This window comes from Cinclus cinclus, chromosome 13, assembly GCF_963662255.1.
Source record: "Cinclus cinclus chromosome 13, bCinCin1.1, whole genome shotgun sequence".
Classification (NCBI taxonomy): Eukaryota; Metazoa; Chordata; class Aves; order Passeriformes; family Cinclidae; genus Cinclus; species Cinclus cinclus.
In genome coordinates this window covers 6,580,568-6,599,973 of record NC_085058.1, presented here as the reverse complement: position 1 = coordinate 6,599,973, position 19,406 = coordinate 6,580,568, and the positions used below count along the sequence as shown (strand labels likewise).

Below are 19,406 nucleotides of genomic sequence, written 5' to 3'. Positions count from 1 at the left end.
AGACTCCTAGAAACTGTTCCTTGTTCTTCATGTGTCATAATGAAACTGCAAAACGGAAGATGCATTTGTCACAGTAGATTTGCTTCAAGCAAAGATCAGCTGTATTTTGATCTCACTTCATCAGAACACCTTTCCTGTTCTGTTTTGATTTATTTTCCCTTGCAGGCATCTAAGAAAAGCCAAAATCTTATTCTAAGTCTACATGGACTTCTGTTGTAATCCTCATTTATACAAAACACTAATGCAGATCTTGGATTTTTGTTATTAAAATCTCCATGTACTTGATATTCTTAGAATATTCCTAAACATTTTGAAACAATTATCACTGTTTTTCAACAGTTTAAGGCTGTCAGCATGCTTGGGTTGGGGACAGATGTGATCCTGAAAGCAAGATTATGCCACTGAAGTTCAAGGTCAGATTAAGGATATGTCTACACGTGGTTTTCCAGGTCAGATTTCTCTAAACACAACTGTATTTTGCCACTGACCTATTTTAGTGGATGAAAACTGCTATGTCGTGCCATTCTGAAAGAGCAGCTAAACAGCATGAATGAAATCAGAAGTGAAAGAGGCGACTGCATAATTTTTCTTTGCCTCCAACAATTTTGTTTTGATCTGAAAAAGCACCACATGGCCACAAAGAAACCAGCTGCATAAGTAAGGATAGAACTAAGGCTGGTTAAAAAATTGTTCAGTTCAAGAAATCTTCTGATAAAATTATTGCATTATAATATTACTCTTCCTCTAAGAGCTTTTATAAAGAGCTTGTCAGTAAATGAGCTTATGTGGGAGGCTGAAATGGAACAAAGGAAGATCTATATAGTTGGCATCTGTGGACTGTACCTACTTTTTATCTGCCCCTGAGGGAACATCTCCCTTTAGTCCAACCCAGCAAGCATTTATTTAAGAACAGAACATGTATCTGTTAAGTTTAAAAGAGAAGAAATACATATACTAAAAATTCTTATTTAGAATTTAATTTTAAAATTGCTGATTTGTTCAATTAGTCATGCTGCTTTCTTGACTGTTGGTAAAACAGGGGGCATAAGCCACTTCAACATTCAGTTTCTGTGGATGCATTTTCTTGCCTGGTTTTCTGTTCCGCTGCACTGCCAAATGCTACCACCAAATTAGTTACACTGCTGGCATGTCCTGGTCTATTTAATTTGTCCTTTACAGACTTGGCTTTCCGGGAATGGCTGTGCAAACTCTTGGAACGCACTGATGGGAACCCAGAAGTCCTTTCTGGCTTTACTGAGAGTAAATTCTCCTTCTCAGCCTTGACAGTAGCAGGCATAGAGGTGTAAGAGGCACTCATACCTGCTTCACCAACATTACTATCATCATCTGTGTCCATCTGCTTCTCCTCTGCTTGCCTTTCTGCTTCAGAGATCAACCCAGGGTACTCTGGAGGACGCTCTTGAGAAAGCTGCTGCTCAACTTCATATTTCCACTCCGTGGCCCACTGTTCAATTGTAGAAGGGCACACCTGATCCATAATGGTACTATACTCTGAGGTCCAGTTGTTAACTCCTCCAACTAGCTTTCCACCTTGTGCAAATATAAAGCTCCTTGACTTCATCATAGTGGTTTGACAAGCACTGAAAGTTTCATGAGGAAAATAGCGCATTGCTTTGGATTTGTCCAAGGGATAAGAGACAGTCGCTTCTAACTTGGTACGTTCTACTTTTAGCTGAGTGTTCTGAAAATCCAGTCCTGCAACTGACTGACTGTTCGTAACAGCATTCATCTGGTTTACACTTTTAGGAATCATTCCATCGGTACTGAAAACCCCCCACTTTTCACTCCCCAAACCACCTGAACCAGAATGGGGTCTGGAAACATTCTGTGCAATTTCTAGTGTAGATTTACCGTGATCTCCTGTAGTGATTGCATTAGCACTAGAGCTATGGAGTCCAGTTTGGTGTTCTGGAACCAGCGTCCTTGGATCCGCTCCATCTTCTTTGGTACCAATAGAGTGGGCTTTTTTACGCATGGCTGGTGACATAGGTGTGGTGCTGTCATCATAGGTCAGCTCATCACCACTGATGTGGTATCTGTACATGCTGTAGCCATCCGAGCTGTTCACACTGCTCTGCCTCAGGAGATAAGCAGCATCACACTCCGACGAAGCCCGCGAGCGCGTGTACGTCAGCTCGGATTTGTCGATGCCCGCCAGCTTCTCCAGAGCATTCACCATCCGACCAGAGAGCTCTTCCAGCTGAGAGAGCCGCAGGTCGACTGTCTGGAGAGAAGCTTTCATAAAATGCTCTCTCTCATTCACTTCTTCCAGCCTCATAGACATATTTTCAACTCTGTGGAGTATAAAAAAGGAAGCAGAGAACAGAACCTGTAGAATGGTGCAGTAACCCATTATAAACACTCAGCTCCTGATTTCTTCCTAAGGCAGAATTTTGTGGTATGTATCCTGCCTTGTTCTTTTTTCCTATGGGTAGCAACACAAGCATGAGCATTTTCTTGTTATCTATGCTTTCTGTACACTATATTAGAGGGGTATTTGAACTTTTCCCTTATATTCATGGCAGGAGAGCCCCTAGGGACAGAGTACTATTAACATTTCTGCGTGTGCCACCCACTGTGTGCTCAGTTGTTCTCTTTCACTGTGAAGCATCAAATTAATTATGTGAAAAGTACTTTCTAACGATATGCTCAGAGGGTGACTTAAAATAGAGTCAAAGCATGTTGTACAGTAGGTTCTCCAGCTGTATGAGAGAGAAACATATACTGGTGTTGATGGGATTGCTTTAGCTCTTGAAATACCTTTCTATTTTATATTAGTTGAAGGGAGTGGAACTATTGTCTAGTTCAATTAAAATAATACTTTTCCACATTTTCTTCTTATCATTTATATCATAATGGATATGATGGTACTAGAAAAATGCTTATAAAAGTAATTAATTGGAATGTGGCTTAGAGATCATATACTAGTACATCTACTTTGGAAATTAAATTAATGTTTTCTTGCTCCCATACACAAAAGATGATGAAGCATCTGGAGCAAGGAGCCACGAGAAATAAGAAAATCTGCTTTGTGGCCATAGACCATAGTGAATCAGTGAGGCTTTTCAGCCCTGCTTTATTCACTGCCACAATACCTAGGATTCTGACAAAGTGCCATGGATAACCAGTATGATAGAAACTACTCAAATTATGTAGCAGATTTAATTTACTTCTCTATTCTCAAATTTCAAATATAATAATGCAAGATGTTCAGGGCCTCTCTCAAGAGAAAAGTTTATCTATTAAAGAATTGTATGTCTCACACAACTAATTAATAACAAATGTAAAAATGACAGTACATACAGACAGATAAATATGTATTTGGTGTACTTTCTCAACAGAATACTGTGAGGTAGATTAAGGTGAAAGAGTGTTTAAAATGCATATAATTTTCATTACAGGGGGAATTTTTCTTCATTTCAAGGAGGTGACAAAAGATGTCTTGACTTACTTAGATCTACTGACAGAATAAGCAGAACCTTGGGGAACAGTCCTGCCAAGTGACCTGGTAAAAAAGGCTGCTGCCTTTAGCACTGTGTGCTTACACAGCAAATGCAAACATTACCTAGTCCTCAGAACAAGCATAATGATTTACATGTGAATATTCTCCATCTTTTAAGTGGGGAAGTTCATACTGAAAAGCTAAATACCTTATTCAAAGCCTGCAAGAGAATCTATGGCAGAAATTAAAATTCAGCAGTTGTGAGTGCCAGACCCTAACGTAAACCACAGGTCCAAGGGAAGAACCCTCGGTGCTTTTGTCATTAAACTCCCATGTTTCTCATGGTTGGGTGCATGGAGGAAATTCAACAAGCAGCAATTTTCTCAAATTGACAAAAAAGCTTAACTGTGATCCTCAGATGTATAAAAGGTATAAAATTCATCATAAGCAAAGATGTTCTCATAACAAAACTACCCAAACCAGCAGATTTAGTGACACAACAGAAGGAATAACAAGAAGTTTGCTCTTCTGAGAGATGCATCTGCTCAGATAGTTATTTGGGATTCAGATCAGCTTTTGAGTTGGTGGTGGTTTTCTTCAAGATCAAAATCTTTTGTATTTTTACTCAACCAGGGTATAAAGAAGATATTAAAAAGACAGATCCCGACAAATGGTGTGGATTTTTTTGTTACAATAGGTACCTTTCAGAGGTAACTCTGATGCGTTCATCATTAGATGACTGCTGCTCATCCTCCTTCTCCTGGAAGTATTCTTCTACACACTGCTCTTCAAATTCATACAGCTTTTTTAGCTCTTCATCACTCAGAAATAACTCTGTGAAAAACAGAAGAATGAAAGAGGAGTTTCCCATTTCCAAACTTCTGGCAGACAATTTAAATCCAAATTAGCAGCTTATTTTGGACATGGACATACCGCAGATTCTATTTCCGCACTAAATGAACAGATGATTTTTTAAAATAGGCTGTGGGGACTTATCTAAGGATGGGCAGAGCTGTGAAGGCAATGGAATGCATTATAACCATCATCTGCTTCCATGGCCATCCACAGGGGCCTCGGTGTTCTGAATTACTTTGGCACTGTTTAACAGCTGTGCATTGAACAAACTGACCAGATTTTGCAAGATAAAGACTTGGGCAATCTCTGCCAGTTAGACTGTTCCTTCATTCAAGTGTTATTCTTAACAGGATGCCAGTTACAGGCAACAGATAAACTTCATAGATTGTTCACAGATATTCTTTGGATGAGATGTTAAGAAATTTCTAATCACATAAGAAAACTCCAAGAGGAATATAAGCTTTTGGGAACAGTTCATCCTTTATCTGGATTTATCTCTTTGCATTTGGAATGAGCATTACATTTTCCTTTTCCTTTTTCCTATTGTACAAAAATGTTTCCTGTGAAATGTAGAAATGGAGGGATGTTGTGAGCCTCTGATTATTTCCACGAGGATGTAATGAAAATATTAATTAACAGAGTATGCTAGGAGAAGAATCCTCAGTTTCCCTGTGAAATGACAGATAAATCTCTAAATGATGGTGGGGATACTCACAATCACAGATTGCTCACAACCACAGAGCTGACAATATAGCTGACATTTGAAACTGTGATCCCTTCTTCTGAAATTCCTATTTGCCCTTCTCAACAGACAGGCTTCGCCAGAATTTGGTAAACCCCTGGATTGAGTAGATACCATCTCACTGTTTTAAGAAAGCACGTTAAAGGAGGACTTTATTAGCATCAGAGAGATGCAAATTCTCAGGTACCCACAGAGCCCAAGAACTGTTAACTGGATACAAATATTGGCCCATACTGTATCCTGTGAATACACTTGATGGTCAAGGTGAACAAAACAGTTCAGTGTTCTAAAAGCTGCTGCTTTCTGCTAATATGGTGCAAAGAGCTCAATTTAGAGATTTCTTGCATACTCAGTCCCCTGTCACGCTCGTCCTGGTCTCCATCACCCTTCTTGCAGCGGCAGCAGATCCGCTTGATGATTATGTAGATGTGGCTGAAGATAATCATCGGTGGTGGCAGGACAGGTCTGTCATGGAATGTCATGATCAGCTGGTACCGCTGGAACTTCCAGACTTGGTTGGATATTGATTTTACCTCAAAGAAGGTATTGCTGAAAGGAAACATAGGTACAGTTTCTATGAGGTCCCTAATTTTACTTATCATTGAGCAAGTACTATGTTGAAAAAAGCAGCAGCTAAATAACCTCATGGAGCCACACGATTTGCTGGGTTCAGCTCTTTGTTGGTGCTACTGAAATAAGGAGAAAATTGAATTCATGATTTCACTACTCCTTTTGAAGGTAGCAAACAGAAGGTGCACTGCATCCCTCAGGCACCACTCAGAACAGTCCTCTCAGACCATTTGCTCCTCCTGTACAAATCCCTTAGGTGCCAGTGAAAAGAAACTCACACAATTTATGCATCACATAATTGGTGTTTTGGGGCTTGGTTATAAACTATTTCTTTTAACACAAGCCAGTATTTGATGCTACACAAAGTATTAAATCCATGAGAAGTATTTTGTATGCTAAACTCAAAAGCTTCACATAGTCTGCCTTTAATATGCTAATCAGCTTGACCTACATAGAAGACTTTACAAGTTTTCATAGAATTTCCTAAATTCAAACTTTACTCCCTCAAACTTCTGATTTGAAAACATGGTGCATATTCTTGTAAAGGAATTTATTCTTGGAAGCTGCATCATTTTTACAGCAAAGTAAAGATGTGTTTTAAAGATGTTTAATTTTGAAATTCAGTTGATATGAAGTGACAGTAGTCAATCCAGAGGTAACAATAGTCACAGTTATGAAATACAACTAAGAGAAAATAGACTTGATATTCTGTCTTAGAAAAGGCTTTTCAAGCTATTTTAAAGTATCTTCAGACAGCTCACTCCACTTCTATGATGGTGATGATACTGGTACTTCCTTTTTGTTTTCTGTACACGTATTTCCTAACTTTATGGGCTTTAGAATATCTACATTCATAAAAACAGTTAAAACATCTCTTCTAAACCAAAGAATTCCTGTGTAGACATAGCTTTTGCTTTCTTTGGGTTAAGTATGCATGAGACTATGATCAATGACAAATAAAAATCTGCCTTTGTTCCATGTCTCCTTTATAACAGGAATTCCCCAGCTAGATCCCAACCCTGTGCAAGCAGGCTGGGATGGCAGGAGTTAACAGCATGACCTACTTCCAAAACTGCTGATTCTTCGGTCGCTCAGCCAATAATAGCTACCATTGTAAGATTCTTCCCCTTCTGCCCAGCTATGTGACTGGCATTTGAGTACTTTAAATTCATGACCTTTTAAGCTACGTGGATCAAACGAAAGACAGGCTTTGTGAACTGCAGATTTCGGGGCACAAAGCACTCTTTTTGTGTTTGTGACACAAGTGACCTAAGCCAACAAGCCCTCCAACACTACGTGTTAGAAGGCGACAAAAATGGATCACCTGCTCTTCTCAGGTGCCTCTGTTCAGAAAGTATTGCCAGCCAGTAATGAGTCTTTTTTTGTTAATCCCTACATAATGAGAGGAAAAGCATGCAACCTAAGTGCAGGTAGGAAGAACAAGCATCAGAAATTTATTTTGTTTTACTCCAGATAAGTCCAAATCAAGATATGTGCATACTGCACGCTGCTTGGATTGGCCACAGACCTTGGCAACACACAGCCATCCTTCCTGTTTGTTCAAGGCAATACAGATGACTTTTTTTTTTTTTTTGGTCATGGAAGGACTCTGCAAGGCCCTAATTTCTTTTCCTAAATGGAAAACAAAACAAGACAAAAAAAATCCAGATGGTGTAGTGGAAATGCCTTGAGCTTTTGATGTTCAGAGTTTTGTTCTGCTATTCTCCCACAGAGCTGTGACTGCCAGTGACTACATGGGTTTCTGTCAGGTGTGTGCCAGGTTTCATGGATCCTATTTGTCATCTTTCCAGAGCAACCTTGAGGCCTGTCACTATCCATTAGAAGAGGCAGTGAAGTACTTCCATTGGAAGTAGCTAGGTTCTCTCACATGCATCACTGCAATCACTGGCAAATTCAAAGCCACCTTTCCTCACTCTTCTCCAGGGTACTACACCCTGTTGCCAGTATTTGCCAGTCACATGCATGGACTAGTGAGATTCTGAGAATGAATGCAAACCCTTGCAGAATCAATTGATGGGCTCAAACAGAAACTTTATCTAGACAATAAGACTAAGATGTATGATTATTTACGTACTTGAAGACAGCAATCAGCAGGTTTACCAACAGGATATTTGCTACCAAAAGGTAACAGGCCATAATAGCAGGAGTGAGCCAGGCCCCTGGGATGCAGGGAGGGAGGCGTTTACCATCATCATCATAAAGATTGTCCCCACAAGGAGCTGAAGGAAAAACAGGAAAATTATCTTTCACAAATTGCCTGATACTTAAAATTACTATTCACATTTATTTAATGATGCTGCATGCATAAACACTGCCAAATTTTGTCAGTGTATTTCCAGGAGCAAGTATATAAAATTTCTACTTCGTATTCTGCTTCTAACATTTCCCATATTAGTGAACAGAGAGCCAACTCCTTACTGTACAGTGTGACTTTCTATTCACATTCCCATGGATTTTCTTTTTCCCACAGTAATAGAGACCAGATCTTAATGTGTATACATATATATATATTAGTAGTGTAATTACAAACAGATCATTAAACCTAGCTTGTGAGCATACCTTGCCAAAGAGATAAAAGCATTGCCTTAGTGGTATCAGATTACTGAGCATAAATTCAACATTTATGGGCACCCAGTGTATTGAAAAGGCCTTTAATGGGCCTGACCAGCTTCACTGGATATTTACAGCTATGCCCCCTCTGCACACCTGTCCTTGCCTGAGCTATGTCTCACCCCTGCCTCCAGGATGGACCTTGGACCAGTGTTAGTCCCCTGGATGGACCATTCTGTCTCTGGCCCTGTCTCTTTTTGCCCCTTACTGGATTCCCTAGATGGATCCCAGACTACTACTTGTCTTGTCTGGGGCTGTTAATGTTACCAGCTGGTTAATGCTACCAAAAAGATCAAATTTGAAAATGAAAATTATATAGTAATAGCAAAATAAGATTACTAAGAATGGTACAAAAATGGAGAATATTGATCAAACCAATATAAAATAATTGCCTGAAGTAATTCTAAGATTCCATAGGTTATCTTGGGTACGAGCTGTATTAGAGTTGGGTAAATTCAACAAGTTTATTCTGTCTGTAAGTGCAATGCCAACATATCTGATTTCAAACACAAGGCTAACTTTTGGAACTATTTAGTAGCAGGGAAAGTTTTTGTCAGCCACAGGTTCTTTAGCTGTAATCTAAGCAAATGAGAAGTCTGACAGTTCATAACAGAGTTAGTTTATGTGAATAGAAAACCCAGTATTTTAAAACATTTTGCAAAAAACCCCAGTGCTTCAATCGCACTTGAAAAATACTTCAAAATATTTGAAAACAAACTAAGCTTATTTACTGAGATCTCAAAGAGCTATTTGAACTGTAATTAATAACACTTATTTACTTGCTTTTCAAACATCAGACCTACATTTTTTCCTCGTTTTCCTAAGAAAAATATAGCAGGAAAATTAAAGCGAATCCTAATTTTATTCAAACGGACCAATGGAAATGCTGCCAAAACCACAGTAATATTGTATCTGGGTAACCAAAGGGAGCTAATTATACAATAACACTTATGCATCATAATTTAAAAAAACCCGATTATTTTAGTGTTGGTGTACTAGAAACAAGTCTTAGCAACAACTTCAGTTAAAACTTCTGATCTGCATTTTGTTTTAGAATATTTTTCCTCTGTTTATTTTCAAATGAAACTATTACAGTAGAAAAACAACATTCACACCTGAATATTGGATGAGTGCTGCAATTAAAATGAGTAACTAATCAAGAAAAATATTAATGAACATATTCAGCTAAATGAGCTAATCATCTCTCCACAGAGACTTACGATTGATTTCCATGGCATAGACTGAACACAATTCCAAAGGAATGCAATAGAAAAGGAGGCAGGGAGAGAAAAAAAAACCAGTAGAACAATAAAGAAACAGAAGCCAAAAAATATGGTTGGAAATACAGTTCTGCTGCCAAGAAAAGATAAGCAACTCAAATGTCAAAACAGTAGAGACATACGCTGAGAAAAAATGTCTTTGTTAAAAATGCATTGCATTCTGCAATTTCCTTTTCATGCTGTTTTCCCCAAATGTTACATATGGCAGCAAATTAATGATAATAATATATCACAAAATGCTTCTGGCAGATGATCATTTAAATATACATGATATTTCTGGCAAGTAAACAAAACTGGCCGTCAACATGAAGCAACTCAAAATTATCACACAAAAATCATTCTTTTAGCTCTTATAGAAACATTTTCTCCTTTTTTTTATTATTTCTTTTTTTTTTTTTTAACCACCGTGGCTTTTGAATAGCTATATTTATATTATTAGGCATGCTGTTGTACACTGTGATAACATCAGTATCATTAATGCCCATTTTGACTACCAGTATGGATACTTGCTTGCCAATTCCTAAATGCTGGTAAGAAAAGTCACACTTTATTGAAAGAAACTCAACCAGGCTTCTCTGTTATTTAAGAATATGATGCTGTTGAGCACAACATGCAGATAACTTCTTGCTTGGGCACTGTTACGTTAGGTCACTGGTTGGAGGCAGACACACAATTCAATTACACACAGGGATCTTGCAACAAACAGCCTGGTTTATTGTTCCTCACCTTGTTTTATAGGGGGTTCTAAACTCCTGTGCCTGAGTGCATGACTGGTTAAGATTTCTGTACTGCCCAGCTCCCTGGCCAATGGTATGTCTGCATTCAGGATGGAATTGGATTGGCAAAAGGTCTCCTGTTTGAGTTTGAATCCAGCCTATCATTGCTTTACCTGGGGACTTATTTGCTTCTGTAACGAACGAGGCCAGCCAAATTAGGTTTTCTGTTATGGCCACATTTATTTGTCCAGATACAGTCCAGCTGTCCTGTGACAGTGCAACATCATCTAAAGAGAGTGAACCACACAACAGCTTCCTGAGGTGCATTAGGAAACGTGTCACCAGCAAATTAAGAGAGGTAGCTATTCTCTACTCAGCTTTGGTGAAACCATATCTGTACTTGGGTGTCTGGTTCTGGGCTCCCTCAGAGAAATCAGAGAATTCTATATCGGAATAGACCATACCAGAATAGTCAGGTCATGGGCCACAGAGATTGTTAAGGTGATTGGAATATCTGACAAATGAGGCAAGACTGAGAAAGCTGGGATAATTTAGTCTGGAAAAGGTCAAGATCTTACCAATGTTATAAATACCTGATGATGTGTGGGAGAAAAGAACACAGGACCAGACTCTTCTGAGTGAAAGGAGAAGTAGCAGTGGGCAAGGTTAGAAAGATGGGCAATTCAATTTAAATTCCATGATCCAGGGAGGCTGCACAGTCTTCATCCTTCAAGATACTGTAAACAATACTGGATAGTCCTTAAAAACTCTGGGATAAATCTAATTTACCCCATTTGAACAGGAAAATTTAACTGGATGACCTCCAAAGGTGCCTTCCAAGTCCAGCAAATTCTGTGACTTGTGATCTCCAGGTGACACCCTGTCCTCAGAGAAGCTACTGACAAGCTACAACTCCCTTCTTTCAGAGGGAAAATTTGATGCAATACTTCTTCGATAAATTGTTTACACTCCTGGGCCTTGCCAAAACCAGTGATTAGCACTTGAGTCAGAGTCATATTAGACTGTCCATAGCCATTACTCCCCAATGACTTCTGAGGCTGCTTTTGTGGTGTGTTTACAGTGAACCACAGATTAGAATGAAAATTTCTTATTGAAAGCAAGAAGTCAGTCCACAGGAGTCAGTCCACAGGAGAAACTGTAGAGAGCAATTATAAGGCATTGTAGAAGACCAGAATTATTTTAATATTAAAACAACACAAACCCACAGATTTCCAAGTTAGTTTATGCTTAGGCTACTGGCACAGCAAAGCTTTTGACCTGGGAAGGACCAAGTAGCTGAACTTGTACAACCAGAAAGCCCAAACCTTTTGTCCTCTAAATCTTATGCACTGCTGAAGAAAGATTTCCAATTGATTCGAAGCATGAGTGAAGCCTGGGACACCTCTTACATTAAAGAGGTGGCTGGCAAGGTGTGAGTTTTGATTTATAAGGAAATCAAACTGTCTACACTGGCAAACTGAGATAAGGGATAGCCCACTACAGTCACTTCCTCTCCATGGCAGAACTGTCCCACTTGTGAACCAGGATAAGGTCAGGATCTCTCATGTGCACCAAAACCAGTATCAGACAGCAGATGACTGGCTTGACCTTTCACTTGTCAGGAGTAATTTACTGTACCGTAAGTTACATTAATGAAACAAGCATTCATTAAGACAACAAAGTTGATCTGATTGTACACTGTTCAGAAACAGACTAATGACACTTTATTCCTTTCTAAACAGTTAGAGTACACTTTTATGACATTTAGAATAAAAGCTTCTCATGATGATGAATCTTAATGGTTTTTGAACCTAGACCTTCAAGTTCTTCAGCCTTCCACTTCCCTACCTGTCAGTATATGCAGGTGACTGAGGGAACATATACACAAAGCTGAAACAACAGTTTATATTATTTCAGATAAAATGCAAACTACATGATACACACTAGAGGAGGCCAGCTGTACATTGGACTGTCATAAAAATTTCAAATATTAACACAAAATTAGCAGTAACAGGACAGCTTACATCTCCTTTAAAATACTGGCGCCTATTTTTTTAAAGTGTGCAGGTTTCCTGTAAGAAAGGCTATTTCCACATCCCAAGCTAATCAAGTGGAATTTACTTTTTTTGTTTTGTTTTCCCACAGGTGTAGAGAAGAACAACATGAGTGATTCATTACATGGAAACGTTTCTGAAAGTAGACAGATGTGTGACTGGTAGTAAAAATGTATGAGCTCATTGCATGTGAGTTGGAGATGAAAGGATATGTGTATTTTAACCTCCTGCACAAGGGATTTATTTATTTTCTTCTTCTGTTGGAACTGACTCTTAGTAAACCTTTGAATGAAAAGAACATTTCAGAATGATCTCTGTTAATCCCTGCAAGTAAACAGAACACTTAACACTACCACACTCTTGGACAGGAGAATATTCTGGACTAGATCACTTTCTGTGTTAACTGAATTTGCATATAAACCAAGAGAGCAGACATGCAAATGGGGAACAGAAACCTATTCGGTCTCAGGTCTGCCACAAGAAAACAACAACAATATCATCATAAAGCAAAGACACTCTTTCCAAATTAAAAGCAGTCTTTAATTTGGATCTGATCATCTGCCTCAGAAACAGGAAACAGACTCTTACTATGAATTCTACTCTTACGGTCTATCTGGTCAGCGAACACCTCTCCATAGATCATCCAGTAGGGCATGTAGAAGATGTTGCGGGCCAGTCTCCAGGAGGGCTCCTCATCTGGGTGCAGGATAGCCTGACGAGCTACTCCAAAGCTCATCAGAACCACAAGCATGATGACCACAAAGTACAGCATGTCAATCATCTGTGTGGAGAGACCACAGAGAGGCTCTCAGCACCACCAGGGAGCACAGTGGCAGCAGCAGGTTCTGTCTGCCAGCATGTATTACAGCAAACAAGGAAATAGCATGAGAATCTTCTTGAAATCATTCTTTAAGTGCTACTCAGGTATTAAGCACACAAACAAATGCAGAGAAAGCAGTTACTCAAAGGAATACCAGATTATATTTTAAAATACTTAAAATGCTAAAATCTTTGCTATCCCTGTCCTCCTTTGCATCAAATGTACTATGCTGTGCTTGCTGCACAGACCTCCTGGGTGGCTGCAGAGAGATGATATAATCATTGCTGTACCATCTCCTGTGCACAGCTGATGGTTTTCTGGATGATCCTAGTGTACCTGCAGTCTGTTATGGCATGAGTATAACATCTTGTGTGTGTGCATGTGAAATTCATATGGCAACTTTTCATAGGCTGTATTCAGTCCTACTCAATAGAAAACCTCCTTTTAAAGCAGAATGGAATTTAGTTTGGCACGGAGTTCTTAAAGACATAATTTACAGCAATTAAGGCACTAACCATCTTTCCAATCATCATGACGTAAGGTCCCAGGTATTTGTTCACACCAAAGATATCTAGTACTCTAATGTACCAGAAGATGATATCTACACAGTAAATCACTCTTCCATAACCCATGTAAGGCTGGTTTTGCAGGCGAAGAATTGCTCCTATGATGAATACTGAAATAGCCACCAGGTCAGTAATATTCCAGTATTCTTGGAGCCAAACTTTGATTTTTTGGCTCAGCTTGCCAGGCTCTGACATCAGAATCTGAAATACAAACAATTACAAAAAACTACAAGTTACATTTTTTTAAGTAATGGTCATGAAAAAGACTAATCTTTTCATATTCAACAGGTGTCTGAGGCCCCCTCCATTGTCAGCAAAATTTGTTTCAAGCAAGAATATTTTTAGTTATTAGTATATTTTAGAATATGAGACTCTTTTCTCTCCTGTATGACCTCTCAACCCATCCTGTGCACAAGTCCATGCCGTTATAATCTCTAAAAGTGAGCTTCATTCTAAGGATTATGAGATGTTGGTATGGCCAGACTTTACCTCTCTGACTTTCTCCAAAGCCAATGTCACAATGTAGGAGATGACAATCCATTCCTGGACTGATGGCCACCGTTCCATCCGCACCAAGATGATGTAATTAAATAACATCAAGTAACCAAGGTATGATATCTGCCAAAAAAGAGAAAATCCTTTATGGACTCTAGATGATGTATCCTAGGATCCTTCCAAATTAGGCAGTATTCAATTACTCAAGATGACTTACACACACACACACAAACCCACAGTCTCTACTGATTTCCATTACAAAGTCCTGGATTATTAGTGTAAACCAGAAGAGCTAACACTCAGTTTTCTACAACCACTCATGTAAATGTCAAACTGGTGGTGCTGGTGTTTCCAAGCTGCACACCAGCCTTCGGTGACCAGACAAACCAAAAAATTCTGAGACCTTGGAAATCCAGAGTTAAGAAATCAAAAAACATTCAATGAGTTTACAGGGAAAAAAAAATATGGAAACAAAATATTTACAAACCGAAAGATATATCAGGGAGAAAATAGAGTTTTCTAAAGAATGGAATTTTCAGTGTGAAATGTTTACCCACCACCTCAAGGCAGATATCAGGCAGAACAGAGAGTAAAGCTGTGAGCAGCAGCTGCCTGGAGGGGTAGGGAAAAATAAAGAGCCATACAGCCTACTTGCTTCCTCCACTTTGTAATGATGTGGTTATGCCCATCTGGGCAGAATACACTCTTCAGCTGAAGCCAGAGGCATACAAACTTTGTTTATCAGTCCTTCTTCCTACCCTTGTTACTTAAACCCATCTACATGGTAGGTTTGCAGGTGTTTTGGGTACTTTAGGTAGCTCCCAGTCTCAGTGGCAAGTTTCTTGCGGAAGCCTAATTCAGTAAGAGCAGAGAAAGCTGCATCAGCAAAGAAACACAAGACTGCAGGCAGTCAAATCCTCTTAGCTGAGGGGTCTGACATTGCAAGAAAGCAAAGCCCCGTTTTCTCAGCACCCCAATGTGCTGGTTATGCATTGAAGGCACCTGGGGGGGAGGGCATACTCTGAAGTTTTTCTCCCTGAGAACTTCCTCTGTGAATTGATGGGACCAGTTGGAGGCTGGTTTAGTTGTTGACAGCCTTAGGAGCCAACTGGAGGAGTTAGCGCCCGTCTGTGAATCCACATTTTTGAAGCAAATAAACGCGGGGAAAAGCTCTCTTTCACTTCTGGCCCTTCACAAGGTAACACCGACCCGGCCCAGCCCCTCCCCATGCGGCCCGGGCCAGGCAGGGGTGGGCTCGGGAGGCTGCTGGGCCCCGTTCCCAAGCAGGAGCCCCAACAGCCAAAAGAAGAAAAGGCCATGGCTAAGATCCTGGCCCTCCAGGTGTGGGCAGCGTGCCCTCACCTCGCCCCAGGGCGGCCCGAGTGTCCTGAGAGCCCAATACAGCTCCCTGCATCTTCTGTGTAAGATTTTAACCCTTCCAGTGCTCAGCTAAGACTTGCAAACCTTCAATGCTCCCTTGAATGAGAGGAAAAAGGAACAGAGAGAATACACCAAAGTCAGTGAAGCAGAAGCCAAATTCTAGATGGAATGAGAATGAGGAGATGCTGTGAAGGTTGGCTGAAAAATCCTTTTTGTAAGCTGCAGAGGTGGACTGTACTACACTAAAAGTTCCTATAAACCGTGGAAAAAGACATGGGGGGCGTGGAAGTGTTTGGAAGATCCTTTGCCCTGAGAGAAAAAGGGCATCTCTGTTCCTGGGAATGAAGTATGAACAGAGAAAAGAGAGAGAAGAGAACTCTCGCTTTTGAACAGTTCATTCTTAAAAGTAAACACCCCATGAGTTTAACATGACCCATAAACACAGTTTGGGAAAACTGTGAAGATGGGAGGAGTGGAAAATAAAGCCACGAGATAACTGGTTTTTTTCTTCCTGTGGAAAAAAATCCCTATAGCTGAACAAGAGAGACTCCTCTCCCTAAAGTGAACTGAAAAACATTAAGTTAGGAACTGACTGAAGTGTTTCTCTATGTTGTTGTTAAAAAGGTCTAGGAAGGGGGAGGAGGGAGTGCTCTGAAGATCTTACTCTGAATTTATTATTTTCTTTGTGCTGTTAATAAAGTTTGTCTTTATACCCCTTTTAAGTTTTAATCCTGCCTTGTTTTTGCTCCTAATTCTATCTCACAGCAAAAAATAAGTATATATTAAAATTGGCAAACCTAAACTATAACACCTAATAACTTTGCTAATAAGGACATTCATATGAACCTGTGTGTTGAGGCCAAGTGTGAAATATTCAGCTGCTGAAGACCCTTACTTGCACAAGAAAAAATATTTCCCCTGCAGGAAGCAGGCCTTCTGCTAAGCCTTCCACACTGGCACAGCTATGAGCCTCCAGCAGCTAAAGGAATCACGGAGGCTGTGGAATACATGATCCAGATAGCTGAATTACCTAATTTGTTGAAAGAAGAAAAACAGCAATTCTAAAGCACTCTAAACCAGGTCCTTTATGCCTGGGGCTTTTTTAGTCTACTAAAGTGTGATTTTTTTTCACTGTAAAACCCTGTTGAATACTTTGACATTAAATAGGAATTTGGCTTTTACATTATTAACACAGGCAGCAGAAAGGATCAGTGTAGTGTTTTGTGACTAAAATGTGCTAAAACTAAAAACCTGCATAATACTATGATCTGTCAGATATCAGGCATCCTAATCTTGCATACGTAAGAGATCAGTATCCCTTTTACTGGGCACACACAAAATTTATGAGCGGTAGCAGGAATAGATATTCTAACAGTTTAACACCAGATTAATTCTTGATGCAATAAATAGAAAATTAGATGCTTGTCAAAAAAAAGTATTTTAATTTAGATTAGTTTTAATTGTTTTAATAAAAATACCTATGAAGTCTTAACAGCCTGGGATCTGTGCTCCCATCCAGGCTGCACCCATCTGAGCAACTGGGCAATTGGCAACGATACTATGGGGTGACATTTTGGGTCCTAAAGGACATTTCAATGCAGAACAGGAACCAGGTCCTTTAAAAAGCAAGAGAATCCAGCCTAGTTTGGATTTAGTAACTGGATTGTGGAGCTTGCACTTAGTTTGGTGTATTCTACACAGAGCTTCCTTCACAACATGTAGGAGCTTTAGAGGCTGACAACATAAGCTTCAGTCATTCATTCTGTTTCACTCTGTGCATTTTCCTCTGAATAAAGGGAGTGCTTTACTCATCAGATTTCACACAAGTCAGTAAAATATTTATTACATGATTATTGCTTTTTCATGGGAATCCTTTCAGTTTCACAGGCATGAGAAAAATGAACACTATCAGTTTAATCATCATGACTTACTGTGTAGAACCAAAATTTGACAATAGGTGCATTATAGAATTCATAGATCTTTGTTCCAATTGGAAGGCTCTGTTGTTTTTTCTTTCCATTCTCTTCATCCCCTTTTCGAGAGCCTGTATCTGCATTTGCATCCTGGAAGACCAAAGTTGTCAGATTTCATCAGTAGACATGAGTAAAAATAGTAGTTTTTCTCAACCACAGCCCCAGCCAGCTGTTTACTATGCAGGGATTCCCTTGAGCAACAGATATTTTTTTTTAAGTATATAAATAGAATTCTGTAAATCTGTGGAACTACACAGACACTTCCTGCGCCCTGAGAATTCGGTCTGTACACTCCCATAACTCTTCACTGGTTTTATCCCCAAGAGGCAGCTGAGATTTTAACCTGAGAGAGCTACAGCATAATCAGAAAAGCCAGAAAAATGAGCACTCCTGAGATATTAGAACTTTCTAAAAATCTCCATTACTGACCGCATTTTCCTCCTCTTTTTCTTTGCCTTCCTCATTTTCTTTTGATGTCTGGTAGGAATAGTCATCGTAACTCCGATACTCTAGGAAAAGGATGGTGGGAGGGAAGAGAATTCCCATTATAACCTGTAAACAATAAAGAATTCAACTCAATATTTGTTTATATTATGGATTTTGTAACAAGGTAGGTCCCAACCCAAAATTTTTCTTTATATAGTATTCAAGATATTCTGCCATCCTCAAGCCTGTAGAAACGAGTAAGAACTTAAGAAGAATTGGCAATAAGGTATTGCATGAAATGTGGCACTCTGGAAAGCCTACCATCTCCACAAATACCCTGCAATTCTTAATTGTGCTCCAAAATTAGTGTGCAGAGAAATATCACAGAATGGACACAGGGGTGGTTAGAAGAGGCCTTCAGGTTTGTTACTGGAGTTTATAGTTACTTCAGTCACCTACTATAATTAGTTTTAATAATTAAAAAAAAGGTAAAAGAAAGGTATGAAAGGTAAAAGAATGTTCACAGATAACCCTGGGAAAATTCTCTTACTGTATGAGATTGCTTAGATACAGAAACACAATCCAAAGTACAGAAAAGGAGCAGAGAAAAGAAGGCAGGTAATGAAACTAGAACAAACATCAGGAGGTTGTTTAGTTCTTTGGAGAAAAGAAAGGAAAATAATACACAGGTTTGGGAAGTACCATGATGCAATGTGAAAGGCAGGACAGCGGCCTGAAGATTTTAAACAGATTTAAGAGGAAGATATGGGAAAGTGGAAATAAACTGAGAATGGCAAGAGACAGTGCAATGTGTATGTCAGCAAACTTGGGAATCTGACCTGGGAAGACATATTTTATCAGCAGGGGGGTTTAAGGAAATAAGGAGGTGAGCAGGATGGGCCTCCATATGGGTGACAGCAACTGTATAACTCAACAAAGAAAGAATTACATTCACATGAAAACACACAAGCAAACACTGCTCTGCTTCCTTAGCGTTGATTCAGTCATGTTCCTCTTCTGTGAGAGCCCACTCACATTACTTAGTTGATTTTTTTTGTAAATCAAACAATTAGGAAATATTAACATCAGTAAGAGAGACTGCACCATCAAATCACAGAAGCAGGAAATAAAAATCACACGGTTTCACACAATGCAATTGCACAGATTTCACTCTTTTCAACACTGAGTCTCAACTGGTATGATGTTAAGCAACATAAGAAACATGTGTCCACATATGGTTTATTTTATCTCTATTCCCATTACATGGACCCCTAGTGGAGATACTTTGGCTGGTTTCCAACTAATTTTTAATAGAAGGAATATGTTCTCAATCAACAAATCTCATGCTTTATTGGAAGCCACAATTTCTCTCTCAGATTCCAATCATGTTAAGTGTTTTATGGAGTTATATTTTCCTTTGTCATGGCATAATATT

General features: G+C 39.3%; 1 protein-coding gene across 1 annotated transcript in view; it reads right to left on the bottom strand.

The window, feature by feature from the left end:
• Window positions 1–1,054: 1,054 nt before the first annotated feature.
• Window positions 1,055–19,406, bottom strand: part of TRPM1 (transient receptor potential cation channel subfamily M member 1) — a 71,056-nt gene continuing 52,704 nt past the window's right edge. Inside the window, exons 19-28 of the mRNA XM_062501750.1 lie at window positions 17,975–18,097; window positions 17,504–17,635; window positions 14,187–14,315; window positions 13,647–13,898; window positions 12,900–13,092; window positions 9,482–9,502; window positions 7,726–7,870; window positions 5,410–5,609; window positions 4,165–4,297; window positions 1,055–2,315 (exon numbers count right to left, since the gene is read on the bottom strand). Coding sequence (XP_062357734.1) covers window positions 1,055–2,315; window positions 4,165–4,297; window positions 5,410–5,609; window positions 7,726–7,870; window positions 9,482–9,502; window positions 12,900–13,092; window positions 13,647–13,898; window positions 14,187–14,315; window positions 17,504–17,635; window positions 17,975–18,097 — 2,589 coding nt within the window. The remainder of the gene's footprint in view (window positions 2,316–4,164; window positions 4,298–5,409; window positions 5,610–7,725; window positions 7,871–9,481; window positions 9,503–12,899; window positions 13,093–13,646; window positions 13,899–14,186; window positions 14,316–17,503; window positions 17,636–17,974; window positions 18,098–19,406) is intronic.